At 45.8% G+C, this 16,709-nt stretch overlaps 1 protein-coding gene across 3 annotated transcripts in view; it reads right to left on the bottom strand.

Moving 5' to 3' along the window:
• Bicc1 (BicC family RNA binding protein 1) overlaps positions 1-13,494 on the bottom strand; it is a 227,704-nt gene extending 214,210 nt beyond the window's left edge. For all 3 annotated transcript variants that reach the window (XM_052163406.1, XM_052163408.1, XM_052163409.1), the window contains exon 1: positions 13,175-13,494. In XM_052163406.1, coding sequence (XP_052019366.1) covers positions 13,175-13,370 — 196 coding nt within the window. In that variant the 5' untranslated portion in view covers positions 13,371-13,494. The remainder of the gene's footprint in view (positions 1-13,174) is intronic.
• Between the last annotated feature and the right edge of the window lie 3,215 nt (positions 13,495-16,709).

Raw genomic sequence — 16,709 nt, 5'->3', positions numbered from 1 at the left:
CTAATACTAGGGCTAATACTAAAGGCTAGCCCAAAATGGGACAGTTTTTAATTCAAAGCCACATGTGTCAGTTACCTTGAATACAGAGTTCAGCTATTTCACGGCACTGGGCTAGATGCTACAGTCAAATAGAAAATGAATATGAAAAACACAGATCGTCCACAGGGCACCAATTGTGAGTCAGCTTTATAAACATTATTGTGTAATCTTCACCACAGCCCCGAAGAGAGGCATTATTATCCCCAGTTCACAAAGACGGGAAAGACAATTTAACCAAAGACAGCAGAAGGCAGAGCCCTTCGCCTGTGTTTCCACTGAGATTCTCAGCCATTCGCAAGTCCATTCCCAAGATCCTCCGCATTTTCACAGGACTCAAAAGGTCTCTCGCCCTGTGGGAAAGACGGCACACCGTGTTGAACTCAGTTGTGATGTCTCTTCGCCCCAAATTAGAGTCTGGACTCTAGAATCACCCTTGAGGATACTGTTGTCCAGAGTCACTCAGAATTCCAAAAAGAAACCAGAGCTTCCAACTTAGAGATTTTACAGGGTTGATTTGTTTATGAAAATATATGTCCCTGCAGTGTCCATGACTCCAGGGCTTAGAGCCCTGGGAACCGTGTCTCAGACACAGTGGGCATTCAATAAAAGCTGCCAATGCTTTCAAGGTCACCCCCCTTTTCCCCAAAGTCCACACACTTCAAAACTTGCCTCACACTATAGTGCCCCCCCAAAAAAATTATGTAATAATCAGGTCACCACAACTCCAACTATAGTCAAAATATATTTTTGACCAAATGTGTCACAAATACAAATAATAAAAGTGTATTTCTAATATGTGATGAAAAATACAATGGGTAGCTAATGGGTTAGGTTAAAAGAATGGATGAAAAGTAGCGATCACAACTTTAAGAACAACCCCCAAAAACTATGCAAGCAATCTATAACCCTATTCAAGACAGGAAGCTGAGACAGCTCTTAGGATAAAGAGATTACTTGTAATTATATTTCCCTTTTAAAAGTTCTCTTCAAGGGGCTTAAAAGATGGCTCACAGCCCTATTTATAATTGCCAGAAGCTGGGAAGAACCCAGGTATCCCTCAACAGAAGAATGGATGCAAAAAATGTGGTATATATACACAATGGAGTACCATTCAGCCATTAGAAACAATGAATTCATGAAATTCTTAGACAAATGGATGGAGCTGGAGAACATCATACTAAGTGAGGTAACCCAGTCTCAAAAGATCAATCATGGTATGCACTCACTAATAAGTGGATATTAGCCTAGAAAATTGGAATACCCAAAACATAATCCACACATCAAATGAGGTACAAGAAGAACAGAGGAGTGGCCTGGTTCTGGAAAGACTCAGTGTAGCAGTATAAGGCAAAACCAGAACAGGGAAGTGGGAAGGGGTGGGTGGGAGAACAGGGGGAGGGAAGGGGGCTTATTGGACTTTCAGGGAGTGGGGGGCCAGAAAAGGGGAAATCATTTGAAATGTAAATTAAAAATATATTGAATAAAAAAATAAAAGATGGCTCACTAGTTAAGAGCACTGACTGCTCTTCCAGAGGTCCCGAGTTCAATTCCCAGCACCAACATGGTGGCTCACAACCATCTGTCATGGGATCCGATGCCATCTCTTGGCACATGCAAGGCCCTGGATTTGATCCCTATTACCAACACCCACCACCAAGGTAACTACAAAAAAACATGTCTTCTTCATTTAAATTTCTATAATGAAAAATGGTTGGCAGAGCGGGTGTGGCAGCAAGACAGTGGGCAAATTGGAAAAGAAGGAAGAAAGCGGACTGGAGAGATGGCCCAGTGGTTAAGAGCACTGACTGCTCTTCCAAAGGTCCTGAGTTCAATTCCCAGCAACCACATAGTGGCTCACAACCATCTGTCATGGGATCTGGCACCCTCTTCTGGTGAGTCTGAAGAGAGCAATGGTGTACTCATATACATAATAAATAAATCTTTTAGAAAAAAAAAAGAAGAAGGAAGAAAGCATCTTGGACCTGTCTAAGTACAACGAGAAGACCATCTAAGTGGAGTTCTGGGGAGGCTGGGAAGTCAGCAGATCCTGAGAAAGTTTCACCCACTGCTCAACCTGGTGCTGGACTGAGCCACGGGGTCCATGGGAGATCCCGGTGACCGGTACAAGCTGAGAGAGGACACAGGACCGCTGGGGCTTGTGCTGTGCCACGGGACCTCAGTGATGCTCATCTGCCTGAGGATGGCACAGAGGCCATCCCTAACCCCTTCATGCATCAGCAAGACTCTTGGCAGCTGGTGGAGGGTAGCCTGGCCTCAGGGACCTCCCTTCCGAGGGGTGAACTTCTGTTTGGTGTTTTGATCTTTTGGTTTCTTTTTTTTTTTTTTAAATAAAATTACCCATGTAGAAAAAAAAAAAAGAACAGGGTTTTGCTTGGTGTGGTGTGTGTGTGTGTGTATGTGTGTCTGTCTATCTGTCTACATGTATGGGAGAGGGCACAGGTGTTTATGTGCGTGCGCACAGGAGCCATCCATCCTCTCTTGTCATTCCTCAGGTAACATCTGCTTTGGCTTTCTGAGATCTCTCACTGGACTGGAACTCACGAATTGGATGAGGCTAGCTGGCCAGTGAGCCCTGTCATCCCCCTGCCGCCGCCTCCCTATCCCCAGGATTATAAGTGCATGCCACCACATCTAGGTTTGATAGGGTCGTGAGGAGCAAACTCAGGCCCTACAAACAATGACAGAACCACTTCCCCAACCCATCCACTCCCCCCTCCCCTCCCCAAAAATGTGTTTTTAAAACTATTTTATAAAGTACTTAGTAACTATTATATCAACCCACTAAAATGCATCTAGAAACCGGATGCAGTCTGAATTGCAATGCAGCAGTGTAGAGAAGCTCTCCCCCTCCCCAGAGTGTAAACAGCTGTGCGCTCCCCTGCCAAATCCATCCAACAAGCCACTGCACACAGCCCACAGACACTACACTCCTAAATGCAAAAATCTCAAGATACTCTCCTAAGGAGGCAGAAAGGCTAGCTCCCAGGTTAGCAGGGAACCCGGGAAGGCAAGACAGGCAAGACGCTAAAGCCCCTGGAAGTATTTAACCATCTCCAACCACCTACTCCTGTTTCTCAACGCTAGGTCCAGGGACCACCTACACGAGTCTCAGACTCAATGCTTTCAAGACACAGATCTCTAAGCCCTGCCCCCCTTTGCCCTCCTGCACCCACCTCCCCCCTGCTCAGACGCAAAGAATCTGGACTCGGAGAGGATGAGAGTTGGCTCTTTTAAAACAAACCCTGGATTCTGATGTATACATATTTTAAGAAATCCTGATTCAACACATGCTAATCAGATAAGACGGACATTGCTTAAATTTTTCAGTCTTAAAAAAGACAAACAACCCTCACCCTGAACTGGCCGTCTTGCTGCTTCCCCAATCTCTCCCAGCTGTCATCGAAAACAAGCCAGGCTGTCAGGACCACGGGTACAAGAGGCAGGTAGCCTTCAAACCTGCTTCTCTTCTTCCTAACCTCCAAAGTCTTCTAGAACATTATTTTTGAAGCATTACTCAAAAGACTTAGAACAGCTAAGTGTGGTGGCACATGACTGTAATCCCAGCCCTTGAGAGTCTGAGGCAGGAGGATGGTGAGGATGATGTGAGTCCAACCTGGGTTCATAGTGAGAACCCATCCGAAAAAAATGGAAGACTGCAGGGGATTGGGGGGACCAAAAGGCCCATTGTACTAATTTCACTAATAAGATTTCCTTCCCTGTTGGAATAATGGAGGAGTCACACAAGGTTTTTAGGGGAGCACGTCTGGTGCTCAGCGCTCATGGATACCGCATCTTCGTCCCTGCCTCACCACACAGTGTATGGATTTCACACACAGCAGCTCTAGTCCTCACAAAGTAGAAGAAATTCTGTCCTCATTTTAAAGAAGAGGACACCAAGCCTGAAATAAATAATTCCCGTGTCCCAGGCTGCACAGCGAATGAGCACGGGGTCATGAGTGCGCCCTGGTGAATGGGTAGAAACGTAACTAGGCTGCGGCCCCACCTAAGACATTTCTATAGTGAAACACTTCAACAAAGTCAGTCAAGGGAATAATAGAGACCTCTGAAAGTATGTCCTTCAAGAATCCCAAAGAGAGCAGGTGGTGCACGCCTTTAATCCCAGCACTTGGGAGGCAGAGACAGGCAGACTCTGTGAGTCTGAGGCTAGCCTGGTCTATAGAGTGGGTTCCAGGACAGTCATGGCTACACAGAGAAACTGTGTCTTGAAAAATGAGAGAGAGAGAGAGAGAGAGAGAGAGAGAGAGAGAGAGAGAGAGAGAGAGAGAGAGAGAGAATGAATCTCAAAAGGAAAAACTAATGATAAAATTCAAAGAAAAAAATTAAGAAGAGATAACCTTACTGCAATTTAATCCCACAGGGTAGCGGCCTTAGTTAGCTTAGGTCCATCTGCTTCCCAGTGGTACAGCAGGAACTTCCTATGGCTTTAAAAATATATGATGTGCAGACATATGTTTTCAAGACCAGGAAAAAGCTTCCAAAATACAATCACTAATAAGTGACAAATTTTAGACCCAGTAATGGAGTTTGTATGTTTATTTTTGTATACCTGTCTATAATCTTCAAATATTCTATAACTTTGTATTTGCTTTTTTAAGTCAAGGGATAAATACAGTGGGTAGTTTTCAAATCCTGTCATTTATAAATGTTCTCCCTATAAAGGAAATATCATTGAGCTCCAGATCAACTCAGTGCCTTCTCCATGTCATATGCACACATGCATACACAGAGACACACACACACACACACACACACACACACACACACACACACACGAGCATACACACCTACCATTTGGTTAGAATGTGGATGTTGTCCTTCCAGGAGCCATCCTCATAAATGGGAACAGAATTTAATATTTATCACAAATAGATGTGATCACAATCCACGGGCATCAGTGTGTTAGCAGGTAGAAAAAGGTTGTGTAAGCAGGGCTGAGGAGTGGATATGTAACCATAAGGAGCAGAGTTTGAATTCCCACTATGCATATGCACATGCATGCACACACAAATACACAAATACACACACAAACACACACATACACACACAAACCCACACACACATACACATACAAACCCACACATACACATAGAAATACACATACACACGCATACACACACAGGCACACACACATAGCTACACACATATATACAAATACATACACACACAAACACACACATATACACATACATATACACACATACACATACAAATACACATACACACATGCATACACATATGCACACACATACCTACACACATACACACAAATACATACACACAAATACATACACAGAAACACACACATACATGCACACAAACATACATACATACACACATATACACACATATACACACATACACATACAAATACACATATACACACATACACACATGCACACACACATGCCTACACACATACACACAAATACATACACACAAATACACATACATACATACATACACATACACACTCATTCACACACACATGCCTACACACATACATACAAATACACACATTCACACGCACAAACACATACACACACTACACACACACACAATGAATAAATGCAATGTTAAAGTTCAAAATAGAAAACTGTTAAGGCATGTAAGTGTGCAATGCACTCAGAGCGGTGGCTTTGAACATCTCGGACCTTGTGCTAAATGCTAGCACTAAAGGGCTAAGCATTAGTGAGCTGACACTTACAGACTCGCAGTTAAGTTCACTCGCTAAGCCTCTACACCCACTGAAAAAGCTTCAAAAATTAGCCTGAGAAATGTGCTTCACCCCCTACATTTCACAAAGTATCTAACAAAAAGAGATGTTCCCTCTTATCCAATGCGTCCTTATAAGAGAAATCTATTAAAATAAATGCCACAAATCAGCTACACCGGCTGGCACACTGCGTTAGCTCATTCGGGGAAATTTCAAACTGCAAACGATAGCACACACAGGATGCTCACCCTATCACACTACCTCGGAGCAATTTCAAGATCTAGGCTTTGTAGACCCGACTCTGCTAGACCAACCAATTTACAAGAAGGGGAGCAGAGGGAAGAAGGAGCTCTATTCCAAAAGAAGGAGCGTGGCTGGAAGGAGAAAAGGCACAAAATACAGTAAGTGGTACAAGATAAAAATGAGTATTTGTATACATCCTGTCACTTTTTATTATTAAAAAAAAAAAAAAAAACAAGAAAAAAATGGTGGCCATACAGAGGAACATTTCAGGGACAGGGGACACTTATGGAGAAGCTGTGTGCTCAGCATCTGCAAAAGCTAGATCGACAGTTCCATGATAAAAGCCACATCCGGGACTCGGGGACCCTGGGTCATCAGGTCGAAGGAGCAGGAAGAGGCAGCCATCTTTAGGAGATACAGGCATTCTCCCTGTGAGATGCATACATATGCCCACATTGCTCTGAGAACATCGCCAAGCACTCCAGGACTGCCCCAAACCCTCCAACACAGGTAACCTTTGGCTTCTGCCAGGTTTAATCTGTGCTTTGCCCACAGTCAGGAAACTTGAATCAAATGACTCAGTGAACGCCGGCTCTGAAGCCGTGCTTGCTTGGTTACTTCACTCACAGAGGGTGGAAGAGAACCCACAATCCTCAAGACTCAGGAAGAAATGGTGGCCCAAAGGACACACGGATGAACTTTCAGGAGACTATATTCTTTGTTGCCCATAAAGGCGGAACTCTGCCTGCATAAATCCCAGATGTAGCTGTTACGGGTTGATACTTGCAACCATAGCACAAAGAACAAAGTAAAGCTCCTAGGCTCAACTAGTGATGCCCCACAAGGAGGATGTTGAGCTCCTTGGAGTCTGTGTTCATCTACTGAGGCCTGGACCACATGACCCTGCTGCCTTGTGTAAACCAATGTTTGGGTTTTTTCCCCTTCTTGGCTGCCACCAAATACATTCCTACCCACAAAAGTCATTGATATAAAGAACTCTCCAACCATGCTTGAATTTATTAATGATCAACTTGACCAGAAACCCCCACAGCTTCAGAGAGATAAGACTGACTGAGAGTGTACACATTAATGAAAGCGCTTATCCTATGCCCTTGGGTAAAGGGGGCATCTTCCCAGGCCCCTTCAGGTGGCTAGGTGGCTAAGACAGAACCCAGTCCAGGATGGTCCGAGAGGTAGTCCTGATTGTTTCACTGCAAGCTACAGGACCTCTAAAGTGATTTCAACATTAGGCTACAAGGTAATGTCAGTCTTGCATTCTGCTCTCTGGCTGAATTGCAATAATCCTATTTAACGTCCTGATTTTCCTCAAGAAAGAGTTTCACTACAAAATAAATCAAATAACATGCACACACACACACACACAAGATTCACTTGCTGGCTTGCTTGCTTGATTTTTTTTATTTTTTTAAAGAGACCTTGCAATGCTTGGGGTCTTGTGTTTAGAATTTTTGCCTGCTCACGTGTATATGCAACCCATGAGTGCAGTACCCACAGAGGCCAGAAGAGGGCATCAGATCACCTGGAGATGGCAAGTTGACAAGCAGTGGGTGCTAGGAACTGAACCTAGGTACTCTGCAAGAACAACAAGCACCCTTCACTGCTGAGCCATCTCTGTAGAGTGTGTTTTGAACTTTCCCAATCACAAGGGACAGGGATGCTGACGCTGCTGTCACAGCACTGACTCCAAGTGCCATGTGCCCCGCCCTGGAACAACATTCTCCACACACCTCAGTCTGTGCTTATATCCCCCTACAATGAGACAATTTTTTTTTAAGATTTGTTTTAATTCTATTCATGGGTCAGCAGAGTATGTGACTGTGGAGGCCAGACAGGGCATCAGAACCCCAAGAACTGGAGTTATAAGGGGTTGTGAGCTGCCCCACAAGAACAACTATGAACCTCTGCACTTCCTCTCTCCATCCCCCATCTCTGCCTCTCTCCAGCCCCCTAAGAGGAGGCCACCTCTTCCCCTTCTGCATAGATGAATAAATGGTATCTTTCTGCTGAGCAAATACAACCCCAGGGACAGTATTTTCTTATAAAGATGTCCTTCCCCCATGCTGGCGAGAGAGGCTGAGGAACAGAGAGTTTCTAACAGAAGAAGAGCTAAGAGTCCTTAAGGAAGTGCCAGTGCGTGGGAAGCCTTTCACGGACTGGAAACTACACAAAGCAAGAAGGATTACACACCTCAGGGGGCCCCAAAGACCTCTGCTTCCCCACCCCTGTCTATGAGAGATCTTCTCAGCCATACACGTAGCCATACACAGGGCTAAGCAGCCAGGGAGCTGACAACAATCATCAAATAGCTTTGTGGGTTCGCGATATTTATTAAACTGGACTTCATTTTTAATATATAAATGCATACGCTATGCATTGTGGCTTAAGAATGAATATTATTGCCGGGCGGTGGTGGCGCACGCCTGTAATCCCAGCACTCTGGGAGGCAGAGGCAGGTGGATTTCTGAGTTCGAGGCCAGCCTGGTCTACAGAGTGAGTTCCAGGACAGCCAGGGCTACACAGAGAAACCCTGTCTCAAAAAAAAAAAAAAAAAACCAAATCCAAAAAACCAAAGGAAAAAAAAAAAAAGAATATTGTTGCTATAGCTGAATTATTCAGCATTTCCTAAGCAGCCAGCACTAAGATTTTTTTTTTTTTTAATCTATGTGTATGACTGTGTGAGTGTATGCTACCTGTGGTCATCCTAGCCACAACGACCAGAAGGATTCTGGATCCTTGGAGCTGAGGTCACAGGAAATTGGGAGCTGCCAGATGCAGGTGGCAGATACAAAACTGAACTTCTCTCTAAGAGCAGCAAGTGCTCTTAACCACTGGGCAATCTCTCCAGCCTCTATTGTGATATTTTCTATGCACCCTTTTTCTCCTAATTGTTACAACCACTTCAAGGTTCCGAAACTGTTACTAATACTCCTTTTTAGAAAAGATAGCATCGGGTAACATAATGCCAACATACAAGTCTTGATCCGGCCCAGAGCCCTGTGCATGTGCTCACTGTCCTTCCTAACGCTGCTCAGTTTCTTAATATGTGTTAGCCTCGACGAAGCACCAGCTAGAAAGCTCTGCTCACCTAAGATTTCCTCACTTCTGAAACTTCCACAACTTCTAGTATTTTTGCTTCACATTTCTTCCGCCTCCACAGCAATATCTGAGAAAGGATGACCAGTCACACGAAGCCACCCGGTAATGTTTGCTGAGTTAGAGCCATGGCGCATTTGCTGCTTGTAGAGCTAGCCTGCACTGGTAGCCAGGCCTCCTGCTCAGGCAGAATGGGATCCCAATGTGTCCCAGCACTGTGAAAACCCTTCATGGTTTCTGAAGTCTTCCCTATCCTAGAGGTAAAGCTCACTGGATGTCAATTTCCCTTATAAGACACACACACACACACACATACACACACACACACACATACACACACATACACACATATACACACATACACACACATGCACACACACATACACACACATACACACTCACATACACACATACACACACACATACACACTCACATACACACACACATACACACTCACATACACACACACATACATACACATATACACATACACACACATACACACACACATACACATGCATACATACACACACACATACACATACACATACACACATACACACACATACACACATACACACTCACATACACACACACATACACACACATACACATGCATACATACACACACACATACACATACACACATACACACACATACACACATACACACTCACATACACACACACATATACACACATACACACACACACACAACTTCTTTGCTGAAATAGCTTAGGCCTCAACCTTGAAAATGTTTATGCGTCTACACTCTCTATGGGGATTTCTCATTTTGTGTTGAACACATGTTTTGTGATGACAAAAATGAAGTACTCACACAGGGAATCCCATCTTTGATGCCGTTCCCTGGTAAGAACCACCACTGTATCCTAGACCTCTGGACCACTCCCCATCTCTTTCAAATCAACCCTTCCTTTCCATAGAGTATAATTCACTTAACTGATTAACCAAATCAACACCACGACTCCTTAGTGAAGTCTATCAAAATGCTGATGGCTAATTAGGAAGGAAATAGAACATGATGATTCCTTACCACTAAAAAAGGCTGGACACAACACACATCCCAAGGCTGAGCATGCCTGTGAAAAATCTAAACTCAATAGTAAATTCCCATGCCAAAAAAAAAAAAAATCACTGACCAACAAGATTGATAATTATCATCACTATACCAACAAAAATGCCAGACATTCTTTATGGTAATTCAAAGTAGTTGTTTTTTTTAAAGGAAGGAAAAAACTAGTAATTTTCCCTATATTTTGGTCTAGTGGTTTTTATGTATATCAATTAGACTCTGTGATCATGCAAGAATGGTATTTTATTTCTTTGACTATGACCCTACTGCCCATTTTAACCTCGGTGAATTTTTGGTCCATTACATAGAAGACTCTCTCCACTAATAAAAATGCGACCTATTAAAGATTAACTTGCCCCCAGGACAGTCTCTCTAAAAACAAATTCCAAGCATTATGATCGACAATTTACACACTGAAGACTTGAAGGCCAACAACCTTGGTTTAAAATGGAAAATCCCATATACTTTTAAAGGCCATTGTGAAAAGAAAAAAATGTAAATCACAAATTCACAATAACCAGAAATGCAAACAACTGTAACTTCTCCCTCCTTGACCCTTTCCACAGGAAAAGTTTCCACCTAAAACTACCAATTTTTTTTTTTGGCCAGATATCAGTTTTTATCTGTTTTGCTTTTGCAACTCTGCAAACGATTTCTGCTCCCCAACTATCTGTCAAATATATCTCAGACGTTACAATCTGCGGTATGTACTTGAAATGAGCTGGACCCAGGAGGTAAGGGTGCATTGTGACGCTATTGGTATTTACCAACACTGCAGCAAATCTTGTTCTTTAGGTATCAAATGTTTCCCTTCCTAGAAAAAAAAAAACAAAAAACAAAAAAAAAACAAAAACTACAGAGGTTTAAAAAAAAAAATCAACCTCTATTTTATAAGAGAAGTCCGGGAGCTTGTCCAAGGTTCCACAGAGATTTGAATGCAAGTCTGAGCAACTCTGGGGCCCACATCCACTATAGCATAAAGCAAACAAACGCAAGATCACCCTTGGTTTACAACTGTGGTGATTCTGTGGAGTCTCTGTAGGTGGGTAAGAGTATTAAGCTGCCACAGTACACTGTGCCCTCGCTGGGTTCTATCCTCTATGACTTCTGGACTTACTTTGCCAACAAGGTAATGTATTTGTTAAGTAACTCTGGAAAACTGAGTCAAAGAACTTTCCAACTACTAAGTAGTTAAGTCATTATGTACAGGTCGGTAAAGGCTCACTGCTAAACATCTGACCACTAAAAAGTGATCCAGGCCTTCAGATGCCAGAATGGCCAGCCTAAAAGAGGGTTAACAACGGTTCGTGCTTTCTGAATGTTCTTCTACCCATGTTTCATTGAATCCAAAATGAAAATTCCCTGAAAGAGAAATCCTCTAGGAGAACTCGGATTTTTACAAGTGAACTGCCCTGAAACTGACACCCACCGCAGTATCTGTGCAGGGTATCCATTAAGGATGATCCCACCATGTTCTTCGGAGTAATCTCTCATTCTGTTCCCAACACAAGGAAGTTGGAAAGTGGTTGAAATGGATCGGCCTGGGATCTGACGGCTCGCTACAATCTTACAATCCGTCTGCAACATAATTGTAACATTTGGTTTGTAACCCTCCGAAACTTCGCAGACTCATGGAATTAATAAGGAAGAGTCCCAAATGAAAATTCCTGAAACGTAAGCCGGCTTCAATTTTCAGATCCATTACTTTCCTACAAAGTTACATAATTTCAGGGAAAAACCGAGCCCAAGACATGACATTTGGGATGTTTATCAATAACAAATAAGCAACAAGGAGAGGAGTTCTCGGCCCTTCCAGAAACGCCTGCCAAGCACTCCTGATCCTTATTTCCACTAAGTTATTGTTTAGGGAAACATGTTGTTCTCTCTTAAAATAACCCTCTTAATTGTTCTGAAAAGCCACTGCATTTCCAGAGAGGGCTAACTCGCTCCCATACTGCGATACATTGACAGATAAAGGCAAAATAAGTCACACAGACAGCCATAAAAGTGAGTCTGTAGACCTCCGAGATTTCTGAGAGGAAGGATGAAGAGAACTACCGAATCCTCACCACCCTCCCTTCCTGGGAGCAGGGGCCAGATCTCAAGTTTTAAAAATACTGCTCATTGCAGCGACCTCATCTCTGCCTTTGGAGGTGGGAGGTTAGCCACACAGGTACGGCGGCTAATGAACCCTTTTAAAGGTCAAAAATGACCTTGGACGTGTTACCACTCGCTCTAATCCTAACGCAATAAATCAGAATTTGCTTCCGATCCAGGGTGGAGAAAGTTTTTCTTCCTGGGAAAGTCCCAGAAACTCTATAACGAGTTTTAAAAATTAAAAAAATTAAAAAAAAAAAAAAGCCCAAATTATGAAAGTCAAGTCAGACTCCCACAGCTGCAAGGGAGAAGTTTATGAACTGAATGTAACTCAAGATGTCTTTTAGGAGCCCTGCTGCCCTGACACATGCTACCCTCACACTGCCAGGACCCAGATCCCCACGCCTGGGCGACTTGCTCCAACCCAAGACTCCGGCGTGGGGGCGGGGGCTCCCAGCTGAAGCCTTGACATCTGCAGCGCTTTTCCAGGCGACCAAAGCAGGCCCTAGCTGGAGGAAGCGGATACTGACGGAGGGGAGGGAAAAGTCGCGGCAGGGGTGGCCCGGACTCTGGGCTGCGGGGAAGCCGGGCAGAGTCCCGCACACTGGGCGGTCCCGGAGTATGAGGATGCCCACGGCCCAGATGTCCCAGTTGCAGCTGGCACCACCGCGGTCCTAATGGCAACTTCGGGGCTGCAGCACAAACTCGGGCCTCCAGCTCCTCCGATCCGAGAGAGCTGACAAAGTTGGGGGGAGGGGGCAGCCCCGTGAGCGGACTGAGCGACGATCCCGTGCCGGACTTGGGAGAGGATCGGGAGCAGGGGCATGCCTACCTTGGAGCATGGCCTCGAGTTTCTTCCTGTCCACGCGGAAGCGCTCCTCGCTCCACTCGGGACTGTGCAGGAGGGGCGCCGCGGCCACCAGATCGTCCTCGGAGCCGGCCACCGGCGAGTCGGTGCTGCGCTCGCTGTTCGAGCCGGGGTCCGACTGCGCCGCCGCCAGGTAGCCCGGCTCGCCCTGCGCGGCCATGGTGCGAGCGGCGCTCGGGCTGCCGCCGCCCCGGCCCGGGCCGATGTGGCTCGGCGCGCCGCAGCGCTAGCTCGTGCCCCCGCCGCCGCCGTGGCCGCGGGAAGCCCTGTGCATCCCCGCCTCGGGCGCCGCCCCCCGCCCCGCCGCGCCGATCGCCTGCGCCCCAGCCCCCGCCCGCCCGCAGCGCCCGCTCCGAGCGCACAGAGCAGCCCGCGCCTCCGGCCGCCGCCGGCCCCGCCGCCGCCTCGCGCGCTCATTGGCCGGCCCGGCCCACGGGGAGCGGCGGGCGGGAGCGGCCAGCCCGCGCCCTCTCACACGCACCACGTCCACACGCCGCGAGGCGCCGCCCGGAATGCCTGACCCATCGCGTGGACCCTCAGGCTCTCACGTGGACCCTCAGGCTCTCGGACACCGTCGTCAAGTTCGAGCCCAGCACTCCCAGGAGCCTTGCAACCCTGTCACTTAATGCCACTTTTCTGTACTTTGACGGAGAGTCCATCAAAAACTCACCGGCTGCCAGCCATACAAGCTTGTTTATCCACCCCCGAGTCCCTTGCTGTCAGTTTTCTGTCCCTACACCCGGATTCCATCCCTCTTCATACTCAGAATATTCCTAACTTAGATCAAGTTCAAGAACAGCGTGGCCCCAAAGTGCTCAAAGGGCATGCTCGCAAGTCCACTTCTATTCACAGACCCTTAGGACACCCTGAGTCTGTCCCACAATTCCTGGATGAGAATAGAGAGCAATAAACGGAGATCTGGGGACAGGATGGCTAATTTTTGCAGGCCTCAGAGTAAGACCTGACTCGTGGGCGCCTAACCGTTCCAATCCAAAGATACCTTCGCCTCGCCAAGGTGGGGAACCCAAGCAGGCCTCTTCTACAGAGCCTTTGTGACTTTCAAGGAAGAGACAAGAGATGGGCGGGTGTGCCCTTCTCTGACTTTAATTTCTGGTCTTGATTCAACAAGACCCTAGTCTCACCACCTGAAGCATCTATCACTGTCCGAGATTACAGAGATGGCTCGCTCATTCTCTGGACAGGCTGGGGGCTCCTCTCTCTGTTCTAGACCGTCGACAGATGAAAAGCCTTGCAACTTCTGATGCTGATTTCCCGACAGCCCACGCACCATTGCTCTCAAAGCAGAGAGCACAGAGCCCAGAGAGAGGTCCCTTTGCGAGCTTGGTACACTCGTCCCCACCCCACACAGACTCATACTGCCTTTCACTGAATGACCAAACGCACAAGAATATCTGTTCTTCTTGGGAGGAAGATGATGGTAAATATGGCAGAAGAGAACTGTGCTTCCGAGGGAAGAAGTAGGTTAACAGTGGGGCCAGACATAGGCTTCGCCTGAGGCGGTCAAGTCAGACAACCTGAGTTAGACCCTCAGGCCCCACGTGGTGGAAAGAGAGTCCCAACTCAGGCAAGTAGTCCGTTTTGACCATCCAAAAAGCACTTTGGAATACACACTCCCACACACATATACAAACAGAAAATAGAACAGGACTTTAGTCTCCAGCTGGAGACAAGATGGCTCAGCTGTTAAAGAGTTCTTGGTGCTCTTCCAGAGGACCAGAGTTCCATTCCCAGCACCTACCTTGCATGGCTCACAACTACCTGTAACTCCCGCTCAGCGGTGTCTGGTGCCCTCTCTGGCTTCTTCTAGCACCTGCAGTTGAGGACATGTAGACACATACACACACACACACACACACACACCATAGATAGATAGATAGATAGATAGATAGATAGATAGATAGATAGATAGATAGATAGATGGATGGATGGATGGATGGATGGATGGATGGATGGATAGATAGATAGATAGATAGATAGATAGATAGATAGATAGATAGATAGACAGGTAGACAAACAGACAGACAGACAGGGAGCCAGACAGATAAATGTGATTTTTAAATTCTTGCAGGATCGGCACCTACTTGACTGGACCATCAGTGTAATTTACAAATGAGAAATCACGTAGAAGAGTCTTGAGCCAGGGGGCACACACCTTTAATCCCAGTACTCCGGAGGCTGAGTCAGGTGGATCTCTGTGAGTCTGAGGCCAGACTGGTCAACAGAGTGAGTTCCAGGACAGTCAGGAATACACAGTGAAACCCTGTCTTGAAAAAAACCAAGCCAAAAAAATAAATAAATAAAAATAAAAGTGACTTGACGAAGAACAAGTCGGGACAAGAAGAAGAATCCAGCCGAGTTCTATACCTGATATATTATGGTCCCTGCAGCTATTGCCCAATGTGATTTCCACTGACCTGAGAACAGACGCCCTGTTCAGCTCCTCCCTGCTAACACGTGCCCTCTGATTCTTCCAACTAGTGATTCTCAGTAGAACATAGTTACCACCAACAGGGTTTATTTGATAGCATCCACAGTCTTCTGTCAGGACATCCAACCTCTTTCCCTGGGAGTGAATAATCAGGGGAACCTTGCTGTATTCGGGGTGCTCCGTCAAACCTAAAAAAAAGAAAAAAAAAATGCTAAGCAAAGAAAGACACAATCCTTGCACTCTAGAGACTGTCCTTCTGGAAAGAAAGGCAGAGCCATATAGACAATTATATATTAATTATATATTATATATTAAGATAATTACATATTAAGGAGTTCCTATAGCAACCACTGTAAAGGGGGGACTCAGGACACAAGAAAACCTGTAATGCCCTAACAGGTCCAAAGAGGTCGGCCATGCTTACCAAAAAAATAACTCAAGAATTCACCTGCTGCAGAAAATATCATGCAGACAGGGGAGAGGAGGGAAGAGGCTATCCTGCAACGGATGATAGAACCGTAATGGCAACCCTGAGAGTAGCTTTTACCATTTTGATGACAGAGGAAACTGAGTCATGCGAGGTAAAGGGACCAGTCCCTCGGGTGCTGGACTCTGAGCAGAAAGCTGCCTTGAGTCTCAGATTAACATAAGAATCTTGTGGAGGAGGAGGTGGTGGCTGGTTTCCCTCAGTTCCTGCAACAAGGCGGCCAGCAGGGCCAGGCCAGGAAAATGTGGAAGTTGGTAAACTGAGAATTTCAAGTAAGAGGTGAGTTCTAAGATGAGAGTTTTGAGCTCCTTACGCCCCCATCAGTCCGGTCAGGGGTTCTGTCTTCATTCTCAGAACAAACAGAACATTTTAGGTAAAAGGTGGCATGGTTAAATATGAGCATTAAAGGAGATGCCAGTGTGTTTCACAGGACAGATTGCAGGGCAAGGAGAGAAGGGTTGGACCAATGTAAACTCTACACAGGAATCTTAGACCATAGAAGATGCCAATGGCATCCAGCGCAAGGACCGTGAAGAGAGACATGAGAGGCTTGTGGGAAGCCT

This window comes from Apodemus sylvaticus, chromosome 19 (genome assembly GCF_947179515.1).
Source record: "Apodemus sylvaticus chromosome 19, mApoSyl1.1, whole genome shotgun sequence".
Taxonomy (NCBI): Eukaryota; Metazoa; Chordata; class Mammalia; order Rodentia; family Muridae; genus Apodemus; species Apodemus sylvaticus.
Note: the sequence above shows the minus strand (reverse complement) of the source record. Positions and strands in the feature narration are given on the sequence as shown.